The 21,420-nt window shown below is 35.3% G+C and overlaps 1 protein-coding gene across 2 annotated transcripts in view; it reads left to right on the top strand.

Moving 5' to 3' along the window:
* The window catches only part of TNKS2 (tankyrase 2), a 30,291-nt gene extending 9,107 nt beyond the window's left edge, over positions 1-21,184 (top strand). For both annotated transcript variants that reach the window (XM_086751660.1, XM_086751661.1), the window contains exons 8-27: positions 1,806-1,992; positions 3,200-3,321; positions 3,843-3,934; positions 4,024-4,102; positions 5,132-5,303; positions 6,008-6,087; positions 6,522-6,667; positions 7,094-7,259; positions 7,538-7,757; positions 8,167-8,276; positions 9,009-9,197; positions 9,981-10,233; positions 10,886-10,968; positions 11,572-11,692; positions 14,175-14,272; positions 14,910-14,984; positions 15,361-15,466; positions 17,060-17,246; positions 18,494-18,650; positions 18,945-21,184. In XM_086751660.1, coding sequence (XP_086607786.1) covers positions 1,806-1,992; positions 3,200-3,321; positions 3,843-3,934; positions 4,024-4,102; positions 5,132-5,303; positions 6,008-6,087; positions 6,522-6,667; positions 7,094-7,259; positions 7,538-7,757; positions 8,167-8,276; positions 9,009-9,197; positions 9,981-10,233; positions 10,886-10,968; positions 11,572-11,692; positions 14,175-14,272; positions 14,910-14,984; positions 15,361-15,466; positions 17,060-17,246; positions 18,494-18,650; positions 18,945-19,007 — 2,706 coding nt within the window. In that variant the 3' untranslated portion in view covers positions 19,008-21,184. The remainder of the gene's footprint in view (positions 1-1,805; positions 1,993-3,199; positions 3,322-3,842; positions 3,935-4,023; positions 4,103-5,131; positions 5,304-6,007; positions 6,088-6,521; positions 6,668-7,093; positions 7,260-7,537; positions 7,758-8,166; positions 8,277-9,008; positions 9,198-9,980; positions 10,234-10,885; positions 10,969-11,571; positions 11,693-14,174; positions 14,273-14,909; positions 14,985-15,360; positions 15,467-17,059; positions 17,247-18,493; positions 18,651-18,944) is intronic.
* Positions 21,185-21,420: the final 236 nt, after the last annotated feature.

The raw sequence follows: 21,420 nt of genomic DNA on the forward strand, positions 1-21,420 counted from the left end.
TATTAAATAAGAAAAATTTGTAATAGACTAATGCAAGTTGCGTGTTTTATTTTGTACTTAGATTTACAAAACTTAAAGAATGATAGATTGCTTTTGCTCTACATGTTAGCGATTTATCTGGAGCTACAGAATCTTCTGCTTGCAAGGAGGCCTTTCCTTTAAATGTGCTTTCTGTTTTTAACTCTCTGCTCTAAATTTGAATGTTTTTGTACCACCCAGTAAGTACTTCTTATCTCAACCTTTCCACCAAAACTAAGCAATATTGAGAGTCTGACAATAGAAGAATATTTCAGAAGACAGAGTATTAAGAGGTTTTTGAAAAAAAATACTGGTAAAGGTCATAAATGTTTTAACATTAGAGTAACCAGTATCTTCATAGTATCACAGAATAGTTAGGGTTGGAAGGGACCTTTAAAGGCCATCTAGTCCAACCCCCCTGCAAGGAGCAGGGACATCAACTAGATCAGATTGCTCAGAGCCCTGTCCAACCTGGCCTTTAGAACGTCAGTTCTGGCCCTGAGTTGTAGCCTTCACCCCAAAGAAAGAAAAATGTGTTAATTTTCCTAACATAAGTTAGAATTGAAGTGGCTTGTCTGGATTATGTTAATCTTGAAGATAAAGTCTGATGTGCATTAAAGTAGTGGCTTGAAGATGTGGCCTGCAAAAATATGAGTGTTGTGCACCATGGGACTTCTGAACTGTGTCCATTCTCAGTTGCTACAGCAAACCATGATCATTATAACAGCTGGGAGTATTCTGTTAGATAACTCTGGGTGTTTGAATGCTCAGGGAATAGCTGTTGTTGTTCTATCCTGTATGTCTCAGTTCTCACTAGTTCCATGTGTCTTTCTACTTGTTTAGCAAAAAATTAAGTAAAAAATTATTGAAATAAGCATATATTTTAGTAAGTATAAACAGTCAAATTTTAGGTAGGGATTTTTTTTGTTTGTTTGTTTTGTGGGGTTTTTTGGAGGTTGGTTGTTTTGTTTTGTTTTGTTTTACTTCAGATGCCAATTGTAAACTGAATGTTTACAGTTGTGGTACTAGGCAAAAAACCCCCCTCTCACCTAGACACTAATGCTTGTCGTTAACTGTTAAGCTAGAGTTGTGTTCCCTGTTGTATTTCTGCTCCAGTGAATCTTGAATTATTTTTTGCAAAGCACTACAGCTTTGACAGGAGCAATGGGAAACAGCATGTTGTATCAGACTTACTTACAGAGAGAACACAAGGTGCATACAGAATGTTACTGGAGAAGAAATACACAGATATTAAACATCCAAGAGTATCACTTGCAGAATCTTGTACTTAAATGTTTTGAATTGAAGTCAACTTTGAGTGCCTATCTCCTTCTAGATGTCTTGGCATTCATACCTTGGGGGATATTCACAGAACATGTATTTATCTTAGCGCAACTGTTCACTCTAGACTTTTTTCTAGAGCTACAAGAAACAGCAGCTTGTTCAAAGGTGATTTGGAGTATATGAATTAGGCTTTTTCTTCGATTTGACCTGTGGCAGAGCCACTCTCCTTTTAGAGATGCTGGAGAAAGCCTGAAGAGACTCACCAGCCTTCAGTTTCTTTGAATGTACGTGTGAAATACTAGAGGATTAAAAACTCTAATGTGCTGAAATGTTGTGTTATACTGAAAATTAATGTCTGGAGAGTGTCTTGGATACAGTTTGTATACAAGCATTGATTTTTTTTTTTTTTTTTAACAGTCTGCTGCATTGAAACTAATGACAGAAGTCTTTTTCTAATGATCTGGTTTTGATATTGCATCTCTTTTACTCCTTTCCCTTTCAAGCATGGAGCATGTGTGAATGCAATGGATCTGTGGCAATTCACTCCTCTGCATGAAGCAGCTTCTAAGAACAGGGTGGAAGTATGTTCTCTCTTGTTAAGTTATGGTGCTGATCCAACACTGTTGAACTGTCACAACAAAAGCACCATTGATTTGGCTCCAACACCCCAATTAAAAGAACGATTAGCATGTGAGTATAAAGTGAGGTCAGTTCTACAGTTATAGATTGTAATGTGTACTTAGGTTCCCTAGACAGTGACCTGCCAGAAGTCAGATTTGGAAAAATGCTTACACTTTCCAAGCAATTGTGCAATGTTGGACAGTACATTTCACTACTTATAATTTGACATGGCTAGATTTTTTTAATGTGGGCATTTAAAATAATTTTACTGTCAGTTTTACAGTCATATGGTTGTGATGGGTCTTGTAGCTTTTCTTCCCTGAGTACACACTTTCCCTCACAACCTTGCTGGTACACTTCCTTTTCCATACTTGCTTCTGTGATTGCATCAAGACTGTTGAAATCCTAATTTTTATTCCACTGTGTTTTGTTTGAAGAAAAGAAAAAACGTAACTGTTTGAAATACTGGATATGTTTGAGTATGCCACAATTGCTGAAAAATCAAAGAAATTGATGAAAGGCATTGATTTTTGTCCAACAAACTTAAGGAGTTGGAAAGAATGCCCTCAGATTCTGTCCTTGACTGGTCAAACAATAACTTTCTGAGATATGTATGAAAATTACCAGTATATACTGCATTATACTTCATGTTAGCATCTAGAAGTGGTTTTGCAAAGAGAGGTCAGAAGCAGAGATTATATGTGCTTGAATTGGTACATATGCGAAGAGTGGAACCTAGAACAGTGGTGAGTGAAACAGATCTTGTTCAGCCAGTTTGGGTGTCTCTGGCTTTCATTTAGAAACAAAGCGCATTCCTGTAGTGTTTTGACTTAGAATCATAGAATGGTTAGGGTTGGAAAGGACCTTTAAAGGCCATCTTAGTCGAAACCCCCTGCAAGAAGCAGGGACATCTTCAACCAGATCAGGTTGCTCAGAACAGGCCCTACTGAAGAGTTTTTCCCCCATCTTTCCTGAAGGGCCCCTTTAGGTACTGTAAGGCTGCTATAAGGTCTCCTCGGAGCCTTCTCTTCTCCAGGCTGAAGAGCCCCAACTGTCTCAGTCTGTCCTCATAGGAGAGGTGCTCCAGCCCTCTGATCATCATTTAGCTGACAAGTTCTGTCAGGTGACATAAAAGCTTAAGTGTGAGTTGGAAATGTCTACACCACGGTCTGCTGAATAAAATTAATATTTTTCTCTAACTGAGAGAAACGATCCTCTTGATCCTTCTTGAGTTAAGGAGTGTAATCATTTGATATGTATTTACTTCTTTTTAAAGATGAATTCAAAGGTCACTCACTGCTACAGGCTGCAAGAGAATCAGATGTAGCTCGTATAAAGAAACATCTTTCTTTGGAGACAGTGAACTTCAAGCATCCTCAGACACATGAGACAGCATTGGTAATATCTCAGGATTTATTAATTGTTTTGCATATATTGTGGCTGACCTAAATATAATAGGTAATAGTTTAGAATTAAAAATTTCAGTGTCAAACAGCATAATTCTGACCAATCTGGAGTATCCAGTGTCTAGTTAAACAAATAACATGGATTAATGTTTTGTTCTTAAGGTTAATGCTAAGATTAATCTAAATTGCCTGTTTAATTTAGGTTGTCTAAATTTCTGGTTTTCTTTAGAATAGTGTAGTTTTAAGCAACAGCAAACTACATGTGTTATCTTTGTTTGTAAAGCTTGAAGGTTTCCAGCAATTATTGGAGAGGGACCTCTGGAAAATACCGGAGTAAATTGAAAAGCCCATGTGGAATCTCCTGAATTAATAAGCTTCTACATATTTGTTGGGTTGGGTTTTTTTTCTGTTGACTTTGCACATAACCAGCTTTTAACTGCCAGCTGATCAGCAAACAATAAAACCTGTATATTGCTAGGTAGTTGTTAATGCTACATTTTTTAATGTTCTCAGCACTGTGCTGCTGCATCTCCCTACCCGAAAAGAAAACAAGTGTGTGAATTGCTGCTGAGGAAAGGAGCCAACATCAATGAAAAAACAAAAGAGTGAGTGGTTACAAATGATTACTTCTAAGTGTTTGTTTAGAAGTTTTTGCAAAATAAATTTTGAATTATTCTTTTTTTTTTTTTTAAAGCTTCTTGACTCCTCTGCATGTGGCATCAGAAAAGGCTCATAACGATGTTGTTGAAGTAGTTGTGAAACATGAAGCCAAGGTATAAGTTATTATTCATACTTTTTTTTTTTTTGTTGACGTTTGCCTACTATATAGGTTTTTAGACTATGAGAGTAGACAGCTGAGTAATCAGACTTTTCTAAAATAATTCATTTTGGAAGGTTGTAGATTTGTATACTTAAGATATAGGCCATCAATCCACCTGTACAGCCCTATATGTTGAAGCATCATCATTGTTTTGGTCCTATTTTATAAGTGTGGATGTAGTTCTTCTCACTGTTAACTGTGTCTTATTTCTTCGTTGTCCAGCAGTAGTTATGAAATGTTTAAGGGAAAAAAAAAAAAGGTGAGAGATGTATACAAACAACAAGAACCTAGACTGAACTGTAAAACAGGTAGACTTTACATGATGTTGTGTGCAGTAAGAATTACAGTGAAGGTAAAATGTTAAATCATAACACAGTGTTTAGTTCAAATTTCCACAAAAAGAAAAAGTGGAAAGGAGATACTCTCTGTAATGCCTGAATCCTCCAAAACTAAGAGTTGAATCCCTCTCTCATGGAAATTTGCTTACAGCCTGACTGCTGTGAAGTTTGCAAAGCAATTATCAAAACCAGAGGAACAGTAGGGAATACAAATAACATTTGGGTGCAGAGTTTTAAATTGTTAAATACACCTTGACTGAAAGACATAGAAAGTCCTCAATCTGAGAGACCGCCAACGCAGGTAAAAGTTGTTTTGTGTGTTGGCATTGAGGATTTGTACTGCCATGAGCAAAATAATGGCCTACTTCTGTATGTGGTAAAATTGCTGTAACTGACTGTTTGCACTGGAGTATTCACATGCCTCTAAAAGGAGGCTATTCTTCCTTAGTAAATGTAGTTGCAACTTTAAGACCTGCTTTTGTTTGAATTTTTATCTTTTGAAATGTCATGACCTTTGGAAATATGCTGAATATGTTCTTTAATTAAAGTAAGAATAATACTTGTGAAACTCTCCCAATCAGCAGTGAAAACAGCTTTAATATTAAGTTTTCATGGTGATATTTCTTGTCTGTGTTTATTTTTAGGTTAATGCATTAGATAATCTTGGCCAGACCTCTCTTCATAGAGCAGCACATTGTGGTCATCTTCAGACATGCAGGTTGCTGTTGAGTTCTGGATGTGATCCTTCCATTGTGTCTCTGCAGGGCTTTACAGCCTTACAAATGGGGACTGAAAGTGTGCAACAGCTACTACAAGGTACAACTGATTTAGGCAAGATCCAGTTCTGAAGTAATATGGTGCTTCATTTTGCTTGCCATTTCAAGTACTGTCAAGAAATAATAGTGAACACAAGCACAAAAAAGAAAGTACCTTCTACAAAAGATTGTACTGGGTTGTGTAGTTCTTATTCTATAACCACGTGAACAAGGAGAGTGCCTGCTCTGGCTGTAGTTAATGGCGTCATTTACTCTCTAGTATTCAGCTACACAGGTTGTCAGAGATGCTCAGAATGTTCCATCATATGGCCAGCTGGAGTAATTTTTTAAAAATCCTGACACAGGGAGGGTGGAATGTTGTAATTGGAAAATGAGTTTCAAAAGCAAAAAATTGCTGCTTTGCATTTGTGAGCAGAAACAGACAGGGTACATGAATTTTTCGCGAGTAAGGTTTGGACATTATACACATAGGTAAGCTTTTTGATATAGTCTGTTTCTGAAACTGAAGGGAGAATGTTTGGTTCCACAGTACTACAAAATGGGTAGGAAGCATGTTGGTAAAGCCACCATCGCAAATACTGTTAAGAGTTAATAGCTACAGTTGTAGATAGTAAGAAAAGGCAAAACTTGTCTATAGTTGATTACCTTTTTTAAGGGAAATCCTTGAAATACTCAAATGATTTCCTGCCTTAACAAATTCCTTTACATACCCTTACCTGTCATGCAACTTCATTTATTTTGCAGAAGGTATCCCATTAGGTAATTCTGATGCGGATCGACAGTTGCTGGAGGCTGCAAAAGCTGGAGATGTGGATACTGTAAAAGTAAGCTTAAACTTGTCCTAAAAATAAGAGGGAATTATATCCCAAACTATAATTTCTCAAAACTAGCAATTGAACAACGCTTCACTGACTACTTTAGAGTTGTGATCCATGTCCTGAAACCTTTGTATTGCACAAATATTACAGATGACAAAATTTAATGCTCACTATCTCCAGAAGTTTGTCTTACATAAAAGGCTTAAATAGAGTCACAGGTGTGTATTTGGGAGGGGGGAATATTTAATTGTTTTTTTTTTCCTTGGGACAGAACCTGTGAAAATAAAAGGTTTTATGTAAAAATAAATGAAGAAATAAACTTTCCTTTTAATGAAAACAATTTTTCAAAATTATGTATGCGTAACAACATTTCATGACTAAATTAAAAATGTGCGAATAGTATATATAGTGATATATGTTTTGTTTTGGGATTTTTCCAGAAACTGTGTACAGTGCAAAGTGTAAACTGCAGAGATATTGAAGGACGTCAGTCTACACCACTTCATTTTGCAGCTGGATATAATAGGGTATCTGTTGTCGAATATCTTCTTCAGCATGGAGCTGATGTACATGCAAAAGATAAGGGGTAAATACTCAAATGTGTATTTTCTTGGCGATTGTAGTTGCTAATATCTGTCAACTTTTCAATATTGATAGCTGATAAGCATCCCATCTTTCTTCAGACATTGAGTTTTTTTAATTTTCATGGCAAGTTATGTCAGAATTAAGCTGCTCAGAATCTCCACAGAAGTATTTTGCGGTACTAGAAATTAGAGCGTCAAGAATTTCTCTGGCTCTGTGTTTTTACTTCTCTTCAGTGACACTGCTGATTGCATTTTTACCACTTCGACAGTACATATTATATTAGACTATTGTGGCAGTTTTATTTTTTTAAAGTTTTTTATTATGGATTGATTGTTGAAGGTGCACTGTCTTTTAAGCTTATATCACTTTGTGAAAAAAGACCAAATTTTTGAAGTTTATTTTTATCTTTTTTTAAAATTGTTTTCAGGGGACTCGTCCCTTTACATAATGCTTGCTCATATGGTCACTATGAAGTTGCAGAACTGCTGGTTAAACATGGTGCAGTTGTCAATGTAGCTGACTTGTGGAAATTCACTCCCTTGCATGAAGCTGCAGCAAAAGGAAAATACGAGATTTGCAAACTCCTGTTACAGGTATTACACATGCTGGAGAGAGGTTACTTTCTTTTCTTTCTTGTTCAGTCTGAAATGTGATTGGACTTCTTTGACAAATTGATTTGTGGTTTGTGGTTTGGACTGTGTGTTTTCAGTAACAGAGATACTATTAGCAACTATGTTGTCCTTTCTCACACGGTAGATGGAAGGCTCTCTGAAGGATTTAAATGCATGTCAGAGTATTTGTTCAATAAGGCATCAGATGCCTAAGATGCAACATGTTTATTCTACTTACCACCTGTTTTTGATGTGCACAGCATGGAGCTGACCCTACAAAGAAAAACAGAGATGGAAATACTCCTCTAGACCTCGTTAAAGATGGTGATACTGATATTCAGGACCTGCTTAGAGGAGATGCAGCTCTACTGGATGCTGCAAAGAAAGGTTGTTTGGCCCGAGTAAAAAAGCTGTGTTCACCTGACAATGTCAATTGTCGGGACACACAAGGACGGCATTCAACACCACTACATTTAGCAGGTCAGTGTTTTAATTAACTGGTTTGATCAGAGTTATTAGTTACTGTGGCAAACTTTCTATGTTAAGCAAGTTTAAAGGGTAGCCTCAAGCTAGAGGATTCCATATTTTCTCTTTAAAAAAAAAAATTGGGATTTTATACATATTAATCTTATGTTCCTCTTCTAAGCTCTTTAATGACTTTAATTTCCTACTCTCTCTAGCCGAAGAGGATCTTTTGTTTATTGACAGAGATTTTAAAACCAAATACTCTTAAACAGGGTGAAGCTGTCTTCACTGATAGATAACACTGTCTTCACTGGAATTGACATCTGAACTTTCAAGTAATTTAAGTGAATTACTACTTCTCTACAGCACGTTGAGGATGTTTTTTAATACGTTCTATTTATTCTGTCTTTTTGCAACCTGCCAGCTGGTTATAACAACTTGGAGGTTGCAGAGTACCTGTTACAGCACGGAGCAGATGTGAATGCACAGGATAAAGGAGGTTTGATTCCTCTGCATAATGCGGCATCATATGGGGTAAATATTTCACATTTTCTGAAGCTTTATTTCTTTTAAAAATAAACAAATAAAAGTGATAACATGTCATTGACAACATTGTGAGCCAATACTCTCTAGAAAGCTTTTGCTATTGAGTTGTAATGTGATTTTATTTGTAAAATGAAAAAAAAAATCATTTTATCATAGTCAGCTCATTGTAGAGGTGAAGACCCTTTTGAATTTTTAAAATCATGGTTGAAGTTTACAGAATTGAGTTTTCTAAACATGAATGCTGAGAAATCCAGCAGCTTGAAAGGTATTCCATAATGCATTTCCTTACCTGTGCCAGTCAAATTTTATTATCAATATCTCATTTTCACTTATTTGTCTGACATCGTGACACTGATTTTCTTTGTGGACTTCCTGGATCTTTGTACTTGGATCAAGTCTTTAATCAAAACAGTTGGAGTACGTTCCAAACTGGAAGTTCAAATCCAGAGTTTTTTTCCTTCAATTCCTCTGGATTTGGGATTCTGTTGTATTCTGTCCTTTTTTCACAAGAGAAAAAAATCTTAACTTTTTACTGATAATTTATAGATGAGGAAGAAAACACCTTATTTTAATACTTTTAAAAATCATAATTAAAAAGTAAATGTATTCTACGAAAATTCAGAATGATGATTACAGAGAGGTGTCAGTAATAGTTCTGAGGTAGTTTAATATACTGTGGTACCTTGGAATTTAACAGATTTTTTTTTTTTAATTTTCCAGCATGTTGATGTAGCAGCTTTACTTATAAAGTATAACGCATGTGTGAATGCTACAGACAAATGGGCTTTCACACCTCTGCATGAAGCAGCACAGAAAGGAAGGACACAGCTTTGTGCCTTGTTACTGGCACATGGGGCTGATCCTACTCTGAAAAACCAGGAAGGACAAACACCATTGGACCTGGTCACTGTAAGTGGTGGGGTTCTTCTTGGGAAATCTGTACTTACCTGGCATTTGTGGCAGCTCTTTTAAAAAAAAAAAAAAAAAAAAAAAAGTAATACAGCAACTTCTGCAAAATTTAAAATACTCTAGTTTCTCTGGTGTTTATACATGCCTGGTAAGGAAAGTCAGTAGAGCCTTTATAAACCTTCTTGAGATATTTTCTTGCCTAAGACTACTTGTTTCAAGATGGAGTGGGGAAAAAAAAACATGCCAACAAAAGTCATTCATGCCTATAATTTGATGCTTTTAATTCAGTACTTATATTTTGACCAATACAAAAATTGTGGCAATAAAATGTAAGCAAACATTGTAGCAATATAAATTTAGGAAACTATCTTGTTAAGTTTTTGGGTGGTTTTTTTCGAGTATTATAGTATAATTTCAGGCTACACTCAGAGTAACTGTTTTGTTTTATGAATTCTGGCTGCCAGTAGAGGCTTTTGTTCATTTTTCCTGGAAGATTAATTCTGTTTAACTGTCCCTAAAGTTTTTTTTGAAATATTGAAGTCTTTACTTTTTATCTTATTACAGTTTTTATCTACAAACATTTCACAGTTTCATGTGGAATGTTCCTATTGGCACAAAGGGCCATTTGTAAACTGCATTGTAAAATACATATTTTTCCAATATGCATTTATTTATTTTGCAGTATACTGAAGAAGTCTAGAATACTGATAATGCATTCCAGGAAAAAAAAAACATTGTGTAAAAGTGTTCCTCCATTTTAATAATTTGTTTTCTACTATTTAGGCAGATGATGTCAGCGCATTATTGACAGCGGCAATGCCTCCTTCCGCCTTACCAACTTGCTACAAACCTCAGGTTATAAGTGTGTCTCAGACTACAGGTTCTGCGGCCGATTCCCTGTCTTCTGTTCCATCCAGTCCATCCAGCTTGTCTGCTGCAAGTAGTCTTGACAACTTGTCTGGTAGTTTTTCTGAACTTCCTTCTGTTGTTGGTACAAACAGTGCAGAGGGAGCTACTGTCCTGGAGAAGAAAGAAGGTGAGAATTTTCTCAGTTAGGAATGAATAACATTTTCTACTGTATGGTAAAAAGTACAACTAAGTGTTAAGTTTCCCAGATGTGCACACAGTTACTGTGACATATGCAGTATCCCTGTTCCTTATGATGTTATTAACAAGGAACAGAAGTCTGAAAGTATTGTAGTATAAGATTTTAGTACTTTCCCCTTACAGAATCTTTAAAATGTTCCCTTTTTTTCGCAGTACAGAAGCAAAGTAGTGAATTGTATTTTGAAAGAGAAGTCAAATAAAATTTTACTCCATACCAAGCAGTATTTTACTACAAATTTTATCTGGTTATGAGAGATCTTATATCAGCTATTTTGAAAAGGTTAATTCTATAATGTTTTAGTCCTCAAAATATTTTCTGTTTGAGCATGCGTTTCTGGTAGCTAGTTAGTTGCTTATTTCGTGGAAGCACGAAGACTGCTCTTGAGGGGGCTAGAAATCTTGGAGTACTAGGGTAGATTAAGTAGTTGTTGCCACTGGTTAGTGATACAGATGTTTATTCCCCATCTTCAGAAGACCAAGAATTTCTTTCTCTTGTTATTGCCACAGACAGTGTGAGATGTGTATACTTTATTTTACTATACATGTATGAATGTTCATTGTGAGTTTTTCTTCTTACTCAGTTTCAGGTGTAGATTTTAGCATAAATCAGTTTGTGCGAAACCTTGGCCTTGAACATCTAATTGACATATTTGAGAGAGAACAGGTAAGGAGCTATATTTATTTCCAGATACTCACCTGGAAAGCCACAGAATAAATACTGTTTGTTTAGAGTAACGTAAGGAGACAGATTTAAAATGAGTGAATGTTAAAATGAGAGGAACGAAGGAAAGGAGTGTAACTGTGGATTTTTTTTAAACTGATATATAGTATAAATATATATATTTATATATTAGAAAACTGGGAACAATAATGTTTGTGTCAGTTTGAGAGTGTAAGCATGTTTCCTTTAAGTAGTGTAAATGGGGGAGTAAATAAGTAGTCAGTGTTGATTAGTAGTTTCTGGTTTTGTTTCTGTTGGCTTGAATACATATAGAAAATTGTATTTCTCAATTGGAAACAAGATCCTTGCAAGCAATGCAAGTTACACAATTGCAGTTTATATCATATTTATTTAAAGACAAAAGTTTGGAAAAAACCATTGAGTAAAAGTAAAGTACATTAATAATATACCAAAGTCTCCAATGTTCGTATTCTTTTCACGTTACTTTTTATATCAGCTATTGTGAGGTGTATTTTCATTGTCATTGGCAGCTGTTCTAGTCTGCTTACGCTATTATACAAACAAATGGTGTTGCTTTCATTATAGATAACACTGGATGTATTGGTTGAAATGGGACACAAAGAATTGAAGGAAATTGGAATTAATGCTTATGGCCATAGGCATAAAATCATTAAGGGAGTTGAAAGACTCATTTCTGGACAGCAAGGTATAAACTTGTTTCAAATTATTATGTAACACTGCCTTTATAGAATCCATTTTTATGAGTGCTTTAGATTATTCCAAATTTTATCTCATTAAAAGAACTGATAATAAAACTTGTCCTAGAAAATGACACTTCAAATAAGAATGTCTTCTGACTTGAATCATGAGTGCTTTTATTTGTGCTGTGAATTTCTATGAATCTTGCCTTTTAGTTCTCTTATTTTTTTTTTCTTCATGATCACTGTTTTGTGTTTGTTTAGGTATAGTGTAGATCTAGTGCAAAATGATTGTAAGCTTTCTGAGGTAAGGAGTATTTGTTTTCATCAGAGCACTCTGGAAAGCAGAGCACGTTCTCTGTTGAGGGGTTAGGACCTGTTATGTACTGTTCCGTTGGGTTATGCGAAAGAATACTGTGTTTGCTATCTCAAAAAGCCAGCTGAAATTCTTTATATATACTTTCTTCAAAAAACCAGTTTTGTTTCCAGTGAACCAAAATTAATATCATTGCTTTGTTTCACAGCTTCAGCTTGTCTTGAAGTTTATGCTAAAGCCTCTTTATTTGTGCAGCACTGTTAATAGCACAATCTTGGAATAGTACGCATCATTTAACTATGACTGCCTAAAAGACAAAAAAACAACAAACTTTTTTTTCTCCTTGTCTCACTGAAACATCACTTACTATTGTTTTGCCATGTTTCATAGAAATGGAATAAATTAATTACCATTAGTAGGATTTTTTTTCCCTCTTGAGACACCATCTGTGAATTCTCAGTCTAGGATCTGCACTCCGTAGTAATCAGTCACTATGCTAAGCTTTAAATTATTTTTTTGCTCCTTAAAACAGTATTAACCAACCCTTAAGGTAATTCTTTTCCCAGTAATGAAGTATTTAAGCAAATCTTCATCATTTTCTTGTAATTGTCAGATAGTTTTTGACAGATTCATGGAGTATTTTGGATAGAAGTTACTTTTAAGGTGTCATTTCAGCATCATGTCCTGTTTGAGTTTTAAGTTTACACAACCAGTAATCATATACTGGTTTTGCCTTCCAAGTAGATCTGATGTATTTTTGAACATATGTATATTTGTACATATTTTAATATGTCTGTATGCAGACAGAATGTCAAATGTCTAAATCCTTCACCATTCCCACCCTACTCTTGCTGTCTTGCCATAAAAGGCCTGACATTTTCATTTGTAACATTAACCGTAGGCATAAGTACTTAAACTGAATCTTTCAACAGCTCTTAATTTTTTTCCAGGATGTATTTTTGGGACAAGGAGGATTGTTGTTATCTAGCTGTTTTGTCAATTTTCTGTATCTTACTGTTATGCTCTTGCACGCAAGTATGTTTGCATTGGTATTCTGGCATCTCTTCCTAAACACAGTATAGCCATTGTTTCGAGGTTAGTAGGGCACCAATTTTCTTTTGGTGCTTTCTTGCCAGAGTTTCTTGCTCCTGAATGCTCTATTCCAGTTGCACACCGCTACATGTGGCTGAACCTGTAATTTCCCTTTTCCCCACATCATTCCTTTCTAGAGAGATTATGACAGACCCAGCATCTAACTCTGGTCACCTGTTAGTTGATGGGCAAAAAGACACCTGATACACATTGCCTTTGTATTCTTATGGCCAGTAATTTCATTCCCATTACTTGCCAGTTGTGACTGAAGTCTGTATGTAAATTGACAATAGATTTTGCATAAAATTCCAATTTAATTTTTTACGTACTTTGAATGATAGAGAAGTTTCCTTTAAGCATTCACTATGCTTTAAGCATTCAATATAAGGCTCCTGCCTTTTACGTTCACAAACTATCTTAGTTCTTTTGTCAGCTCATTCTGCATGATCCGTGGGAAAAATATTCCTACTGAATTAGCACTTCAAGTCACTTCTCTCTTTCATTATGCCATTGCTATCAGTAGTCGTGGATTCTGTACACAGACAGGTTGTTCACTGTTTCACTGTCTAGAGTTGAAATGAACCCTGAAGTAAGCAACTGTTTACATATATTTTCCATCATATATGTTAACATACTGAGCTAAGCACTGAAAAATGGGTTAGTGTGTCTGAAATGTTTGTTCTTGTGAGAGAATGATTGATCAGTATCCACAGATCAATGAAAATTATTGCTGTTGAGCTGCATCCAGACCCAGGTGCTGTGCTTCTCATGGCATTTATTGTGTATGCATGGTAACGTATGGGTAGAGGTTATAAACAGAGATGCTGAAAAAGATTGTTTAACACTAATGAAATTATTTGAGAGATCACACTTTGATATCTGTAAAAATGTGTGTGGCTGATGGAAGGCAATTAAAGTAATTGATAATCTCTGCCCTCTGAGGAGCTAACCTCCTTCATCTTGTAACTGAGTTTTGAGAAAATGATCACTTTAAAAAGAAAAATCTCTTCATGTTTATCATTCCAAATTAGCAGTTTTAAAGCAGTTTCTGAAACTTGTGTTGTGTTTTTTTATATTCACAGGACTTAACCCATACCTTACTCTCAATACTTCTGGTAGTGGAACTATTCTCATAGATCTTTCCACTGAAGATAAGGAATTTCAGTCAGTAGAAGAGGAGGTATGCCTTTCTTTGTATTCTCTCAGTATTTTTGTTATTTTTAATAAAGTAATAGATAAAGAAGTATTGCTAGAGAATTTAACAGTGCAATAAATATCTCTAAGCTGAAGAAAAACTTGCATAAGGATACTTAAAATTTCCAACTTTAACTGCACCATTTATAATCTGTGCTTGTGACATACTTTTTTTTTTTTTTTTACTTATGTTATAACATAACTGCTGTAGTATTTTTAAAACCTCTACTATATAGAAGAGCTCTTTGATATAATGTATAAATTCTATGCCACCAGTTGCCTGTCTGTTACACACGGTTTTAAGTCACTTCCTTCAAAAGTGTCATAATCACACAGGACAAAATTCTGAAGAAACAATATTCTAAATAAATTGTTGACAGTCTTTTTCCATTATAAAACTCAACCATGGACTACTCAAGATACGTTTTTTTTAAAAAATCATTAAAGCTGTTCATATACATCCACAAAATCTGGCATTACTTAACGTACAGTCATTCCCGAAAAATCTCTTGTGAAATTTTTTTAAAACAGAATTAGTTCCTTTGATTATTTTACTGTGTGAAGCTTATGTGTTTTGAATGTGTTCTGAAACAGTGATCTTGCTTAAAATTCTCAATCTTCAGATGCAGAGTACTGTCCGAGAGCATAGAGATGGAGGACATGCTGGAGGAGTCTTCAATAGATACAACATCTTAAAGGTAGATGTTGTATTTTTAGGGTCAATGGTTATGCCATTAGAGTTTTGGCTGAAAATAAAATGTCCATAAAAATGTTCTACGCTTGTTTGTTGGGTTCCATTATCTCATTAGATAAGAACTATTTCTTAACAGATGTTTAAAATTGATTGATTATTAATTAAGCATATAATTATGATTTGCTTAAGTTATGCTACAGCAATCAACTTCTGCAGGATAAGTAGCGAATTTGTGTTTCATTGAGTTCTAAGGAAAGTATTCTTGTGAAGTGGCAGTGTAAGTATACTGTAGTATAGCTGTTACAGGTTAAATATCTGTCAAGTAAAGCAAACAGAAGTTTTCCATTTCAGAGTGGAACTTAACGTTTTGACTGTTTCAGATTCAGAAAGTGTGCAACAAAAAACTATGGGAAAGATATACTCACAGGAGGAAAGAGGTCTCTGAAGAGAATCATAACCATGCTAATGAAAGGATGCTGTTCCATGGTGAGATATTGAAATGCACCTTATGAATTCGTTTCACCATCAACACTCTGTTGAAGGGCTTCTACTGGCTCAAACAAAGTACACTTTTGCAATGGAAATAAGTTCTAGGTTTTCTATGAGTTCTATATGAACAAGTGTTTGTATATGTCACAATAGTGACATACGACGCACTGCTTCTTTCTTCTGAAATTTGCATCTCCTTGTCTCTCCCTAAAAGAGACTTCAAAGTTCTAAGTGAAAACATGTTAGCAATTATGAATGGAGATTAAGGGGTCTGCCTCCTCCTTGGTTAAGTTACTAATTCTGTTTTGTCAGCTGTATGACCAAAATTTTTAAGGATCGAACTTTATTCTGCTACGGGTTGTTTTGGAGTGGGATATTTTTGTGTTCTTGTTTTTATAATTTGGTAAGTTAGTTCTTGTTCATCATTCCAGAAAAGATAGCTTGTAATTAGCAAATTCAAGCCAATTGAAAGCTCTCCTGTGCACAAATACACAGTTTGTCCTGACAAGCAAATTAAGCAAGTACACTGTATGTCCTGCAGTGAAGGCTACATAGTTCCTAACATGATACATTATTGTTGAAAGCAGCAATAACACAACAACTAACTGCTTGCACAGACTTGTAGATATCTAAATTCTGTCTTTTGACTGTGGTCTGTACCCCTGTAAGAGGAAATGGCATCTTAATGCATGCCATTTACAGGAAAAAGATTTAAAGGAAAAGTCTTTTAAATTAGTTACATAATAACAAAATTATCCCTGGAACAAAACAAGCAATGCTTTATGACTGTTCTTTTTTTTTATAAGTCTTTTTATAGGTTTTTTTTTTTTTAAGCATTAAAGTATGTGTTTAACCACATATGTCACTTGCAGAAGATGCCGAGCAATTATTATAAGTTTTTCGTATTTTCATCTGGAATGTTCTTCTGCTTCATATACGGTTTTATTATCTTTAGGCTGAAGGATAAGGCTTTGTATTATTTGCACTGTAATTCCCAATGTAACTCTGAAATGCCATGTTCTCTTAGAACAGCTTTTCTCTGAAGGTACTTTCATATTTGTGTATACTTTTATAAAATCTTTACCAAAATACCTGCACTTTTTTTTGTGAAAATTAATGGGTATCAGGTGTCTTGAGATGCAGAATCCAGCCATTTTGAACAGATTAATTTTTAAGGCTAAATTTTATGACCACTGCATGTAAATAAATATTGGTTTATGTGTATTGCTTTTTAAATGCAATCTGCTTAGTATTAGGACGGGATTTGTGTAGCAATGCATTCAATGAATTTTGGTTAGAATGGAGCTCTGCCAAAGGGAATGCAGATTCATAGAGCCTTGTCTTGCAGCAAGAGTTGTCTCAGATATTATTCTTTGTAAATCTTTGTTAAAAATGTACACTTATTGGCTACTGTCATTTGTATAATACCTCTAGCAAATTGTAAATCTGAGGTCAGAATTTCTGGAGATTGATCTCCTTGTATGTGTAGAAAACTGAACAAAAAAAAAAAGCTGGGAGTGGAGGATGAAATTGTGACACACAAAAAAATCTGTATACTGTATTTTAAACATTTTACTTCCTTTCTCTTAGGCTCCCCATTTGTGAATGCAATCATTCACAAAGGCTTTGATGAGAGACATGCCTATATAGGTGGCATGTTTGGAGCTGGTATTTATTTTGCTGAAAATTCTTCCAAAAGCAATCAATACGTGTATGGAATTGGAGGTGGCACTGGATGTCCAGTTCACAAAGACAGATCCTGTTATGTTTGCCACAGGTAAATCATTCAAAAGAATCTGGTTTTGCCTTTGTATATTGTGTTACAGACCATCAAGACAGCAGAGTCTCTCTCCATGGAAAGATTCGCCTGGTAACCAAACCTTCTCAGCACTCTCTATATGCTGGGCCTAATAGAGAGTTTCAGAAAACTTTGATGTTTAAGTCTTAAAGAACCTTTAACCATTTAGCCAAACCTTTGCTCTTAATTTATTGTATAAATCAGACTTGGGTAGCCAGAGAGTGAAGAGGATCTGCCAGACGCTTGTGAGAGATGTAGCAATATGAGGGTTTAGTCTGTTGCCTGTTACAGAGAAAGGAGAAATTCAGTGACATTCAGATGTTGTGTTTCTTTGAGGAGGATGTACTTTGTAGCAGTCAGCCCCCACGTCACTGCTGCTTCACACACACTAAAATATGGATGTGGATTTGTGGACTCTCTACCACTAATTGAGTTCTTAAATCCATTTTTCTGCAGAACACGTCTTATTGACACCATCAGTTCAGAATAAAGTTATTTTATGGAGTTAATTGTAGTGGCTGTCATTTCAACTAGGAGAATATTTTGTGTGTTTGTGTGCATACTGTTTCACAGGGATAAGGTCATTCTTCCAGTTTCCTTCTTGGAGTCTCTGCCCCTTTTCGTATTGCTTGCTCTTTTCTAACACTCTCAAATAACAAGAATAATCTTGTAGAGTTATATAGGATGACAGAACCTTTTCATGCTTTCTAAAGTTTTGAGTAACAATGGTATTTTTCATTCGTCTTGTGTGAACAGTTAGAAAAGCAAAAGTTTTGGCTGAGCAAAATGTCATATAATATTGGTCTACAAAAATGCTGAGATTCCTTTGCAGTAGTACATGTGTAAAGGAAATAAGTGCCCTTGCGCAGTCTTTTTGTAATGAAAACAGTATGAGCTATTTCGTGTTGACCTAGAAAAAACAAACATGAAAAGGTAGTGACAGTCTTTGAGTACATTGCTAAGCAATGCTGTTTCCAGTAACTAAGGTAATCTTTTTTTTCGATGTTATTACCAACCCTTTCCTCAGGCTAAACAGCTTTTCCAGAGGGAGTGTAGCTGTTGTCCTTCAAAACAGAACTTCAGAATTTTGTGAACTATAAAGAGTGACTAAAGTGGCTTTGAAGTTCCACTGTTCTCCTCAAGCGAAAGTTTCAAATCATGAAGGCAGTCTTCCTGGAGCTCCACAAGCATTTTGTACTCATGGTCTTTTTTCCCTTTTAACGCAGGCAATTACTGTTCTGTCGTGTAACGCTGGGCAAGTCTTTCCTGCAGTTCAGTGCTATGAAAATGGCTCATTCTCCCCCAGGACATCACTCAGTTACTGGGCGACCCAGTGTAAATGGATTGGCATTGGCAGAATATGTCATTTACAGAGGGGAGCAGGTAAATAGCTTTTTCATTTCTCTTTTCAGACTTTTTTTTGAAAGGCATGTAATGTGTTGGGGAAGCTTTTTTTACTTCCAAGCTTCTAGGACTTGCTTTTGTCTTAAAACAAACTCCAGCTGTGGTTGCAGGTGAAAGGATCTGTGTTTCTTTGAATGCTCCAGGCATTTTACCTTTGACATTCTGCCTTTTTTTCTTTGGCATAAATACTTTTTTTTCCCTTCTCTAGCAAACATTCTGAATTTGAAATGAAAAATGAAATCATAATAAAGAATGTATGTGTCACTCTTTCAGGCTTATCCAGAATACTTGATTACTTATCAGATCATGAAACCTGAAGTCACTGCTGAAGCTTAAGACAAATTACTTGTGGGAAACCATCAGACTTTGGATGCGAAGATACCAATGGCTGCCATCCTCTTAATTACGACGAGTTGTTGAAAAACTTTCATCCACAGGTGGTGTGGTAGCAAATGTGAACAAAATACACCATTTTTGACTTGATAAAGCTTTAATAATGTACAGTATGTTTTTCTAAAATTTCAGAAACGTCCTCTTTTTCAGCACTTTAACAGATACCTTTCCAGGCATAAACTGGGGTTTGGCTGTACTAAATTATAAACAAAAAATAACTTGAAACAATGGTTTTATACAATACTGGATTGAAATATATCAGAAATCATAATGCTCTATATGGGAACTCATTTTACTAATATTGTGTTCTTTAAAACACTGCATTTACACTGAAAATGTTTTCATTTGTAAAACTGTAAATAAGAGCTTTTGTACTAGCCTGGTATTTATTTACATTGCTTTGTAATATAAGTGTTTTAGAACTGCGACCTTGTACAAAATGTTTTTTCCAGATGTTGGTTTGTTCATCTGTGTTCTCTCACGCACGATAGATTTGAAAAGCCAATTTTTTCAGGGTTTATCATTTATTTGTGAGGGAGAAAGCAAATTTTATCTGAAGAAGTTTAGAAATATCCAACTTTAGATTGAATATGCAAGTTTTTGTTCTGTATTTTTATTTATGAAATATACATTCCTGAGAATGATGGGCTATGAAACAGAATGTTCCAGCTGAATACTGAAGTGTTTTTCCACCTACTTCCTCGAGTTGCATATTTTATTTCTGTAAAATATCTTCTGAAGTTTTTTTATTTAACTATAGGTATAGTTAACCTGTATCCTCACTTCAAGGCTAGTAGACCTTGCAAGTTACAGTTTTAGTAAATTATTTTCTCTGAATGTAGTTGGGAAATTAACCTCAAGGAGGTCTTTCTTGAGTTCTTCTTGCTTACATTTAAGCCAGGAAGTTAAATAGTTTATTCCTAATACAAGGGCAAGCAACTTGGTCTTTTTTGTATGCTTATTTTGGTAAATTAATCTACCTTTTGGTGCCCTCAGGATATGAGTATTGCGAGGTGGAAATGTTAAAAACCATCCTGTCATCTCCTGTGTTTCTTCTGTGTTAACATTCAAGCTATAGTTGAAGCAGGTGTGTAGAAGTGTGTTTATCTGCAGTGCTTTTGGCTGAGTGGAACTGGTCAGGGTGCAAGGTTCTGCTCCCTGTGCTTAGGCGACTGCGTGAGGAGTGTGTCAGCGGGACGAGCAGCTCTTTCATGGCAGCAGCTGCCTTCAGTAGCCCTGGTAAGACCGTTTGGGTGGAGGAAGAGTACAAAAGGTACAACCCCCTGTTCAAGTCTCATTCGGGGTTACTGAATGCACTGATCAGTTCAGTCAGCCTTATCATAGCTCTCCTGTGTATTCTGCTTCTCTTCCATCTGCAGTTTTTACCTACATATTTCAAAAATATGTAAATACAAATTATAGTTCATTTGGGGTTAAGGTGATTAGGAGTATATTTTAGTTGTTTTATATTTCTACATACAGAACACTGTCCCAGAAGACAATTTGTTTGCAGGGCATGTTGTCATACCATGGTTTTAAATGTAGTAACTGGTCAAGATAATGAAATCGTCTTGCTGATGTAGTGGTTATGTGATTATGCTCTATGTAAAAATGTATTGAACCTTACCCAGTTATGTGGGCAATCTGAATAATAAGATTGAGTAACTATTGCAGAAAGTAATATTGGCTATGAATGAAAACGGCTTGGATTTTTAGGTACTTTTTCCCAGCATGTTGCCTGTTCCTTAAGTATAGTAATGCTGGAATTGGTGTTCATGCAAAATCTGTTAAGTATGTTTAAAACTTTTTTGTTATTGCTAAAATGCTTCATTCTCTATGAATGATCACTTAATGTCTTGTAAAATACTGTGGTATGATAGCATTTTAAGTGGTACCACGATGTTGGTTTTATCTGTTTGGGGATTTTTTTGAGCTGTTTTTTTGCATGACATACCTTGCACTCTGGAGATGGAAGCTGTAATGATTTGATAATACTGACTATTGAGTGAACCTTTAATCTCTTGTGCAATTAGTTCTGCTTTACTCATCTTGAAGTGTCTATACATGTACTGTATAACATTCCATATCCATTTAACACTAAATAAATTTAATTCACTGGTTTTCTGGTAGTATGGGAGTAATTACAGATGTAGTATGTCAGCCCATTCTTTTAAATCTAAGCATGCACAATACTATAACAAACTACATCATTAGAGGGGAAATTAATTGCATTAAGTAGAAAAGCTTGTAATGTGGATGAAAACTTGTAAATACTGTGGAAAATTGTAGTTTGGTATATAGCTGACAGCTTTAGCTATCAGTGAAAATGTTTTAATAATAAATCTAGAAGTAAGCT

This window comes from Chlamydotis macqueenii, chromosome 7 (assembly GCF_036417535.1).
Source record: "Chlamydotis macqueenii isolate bChlMac1 chromosome 7, bChlMac1.mat, whole genome shotgun sequence".
Lineage (NCBI taxonomy): Eukaryota > Metazoa > Chordata > Aves > Otidiformes > Otididae > Chlamydotis > Chlamydotis macqueenii.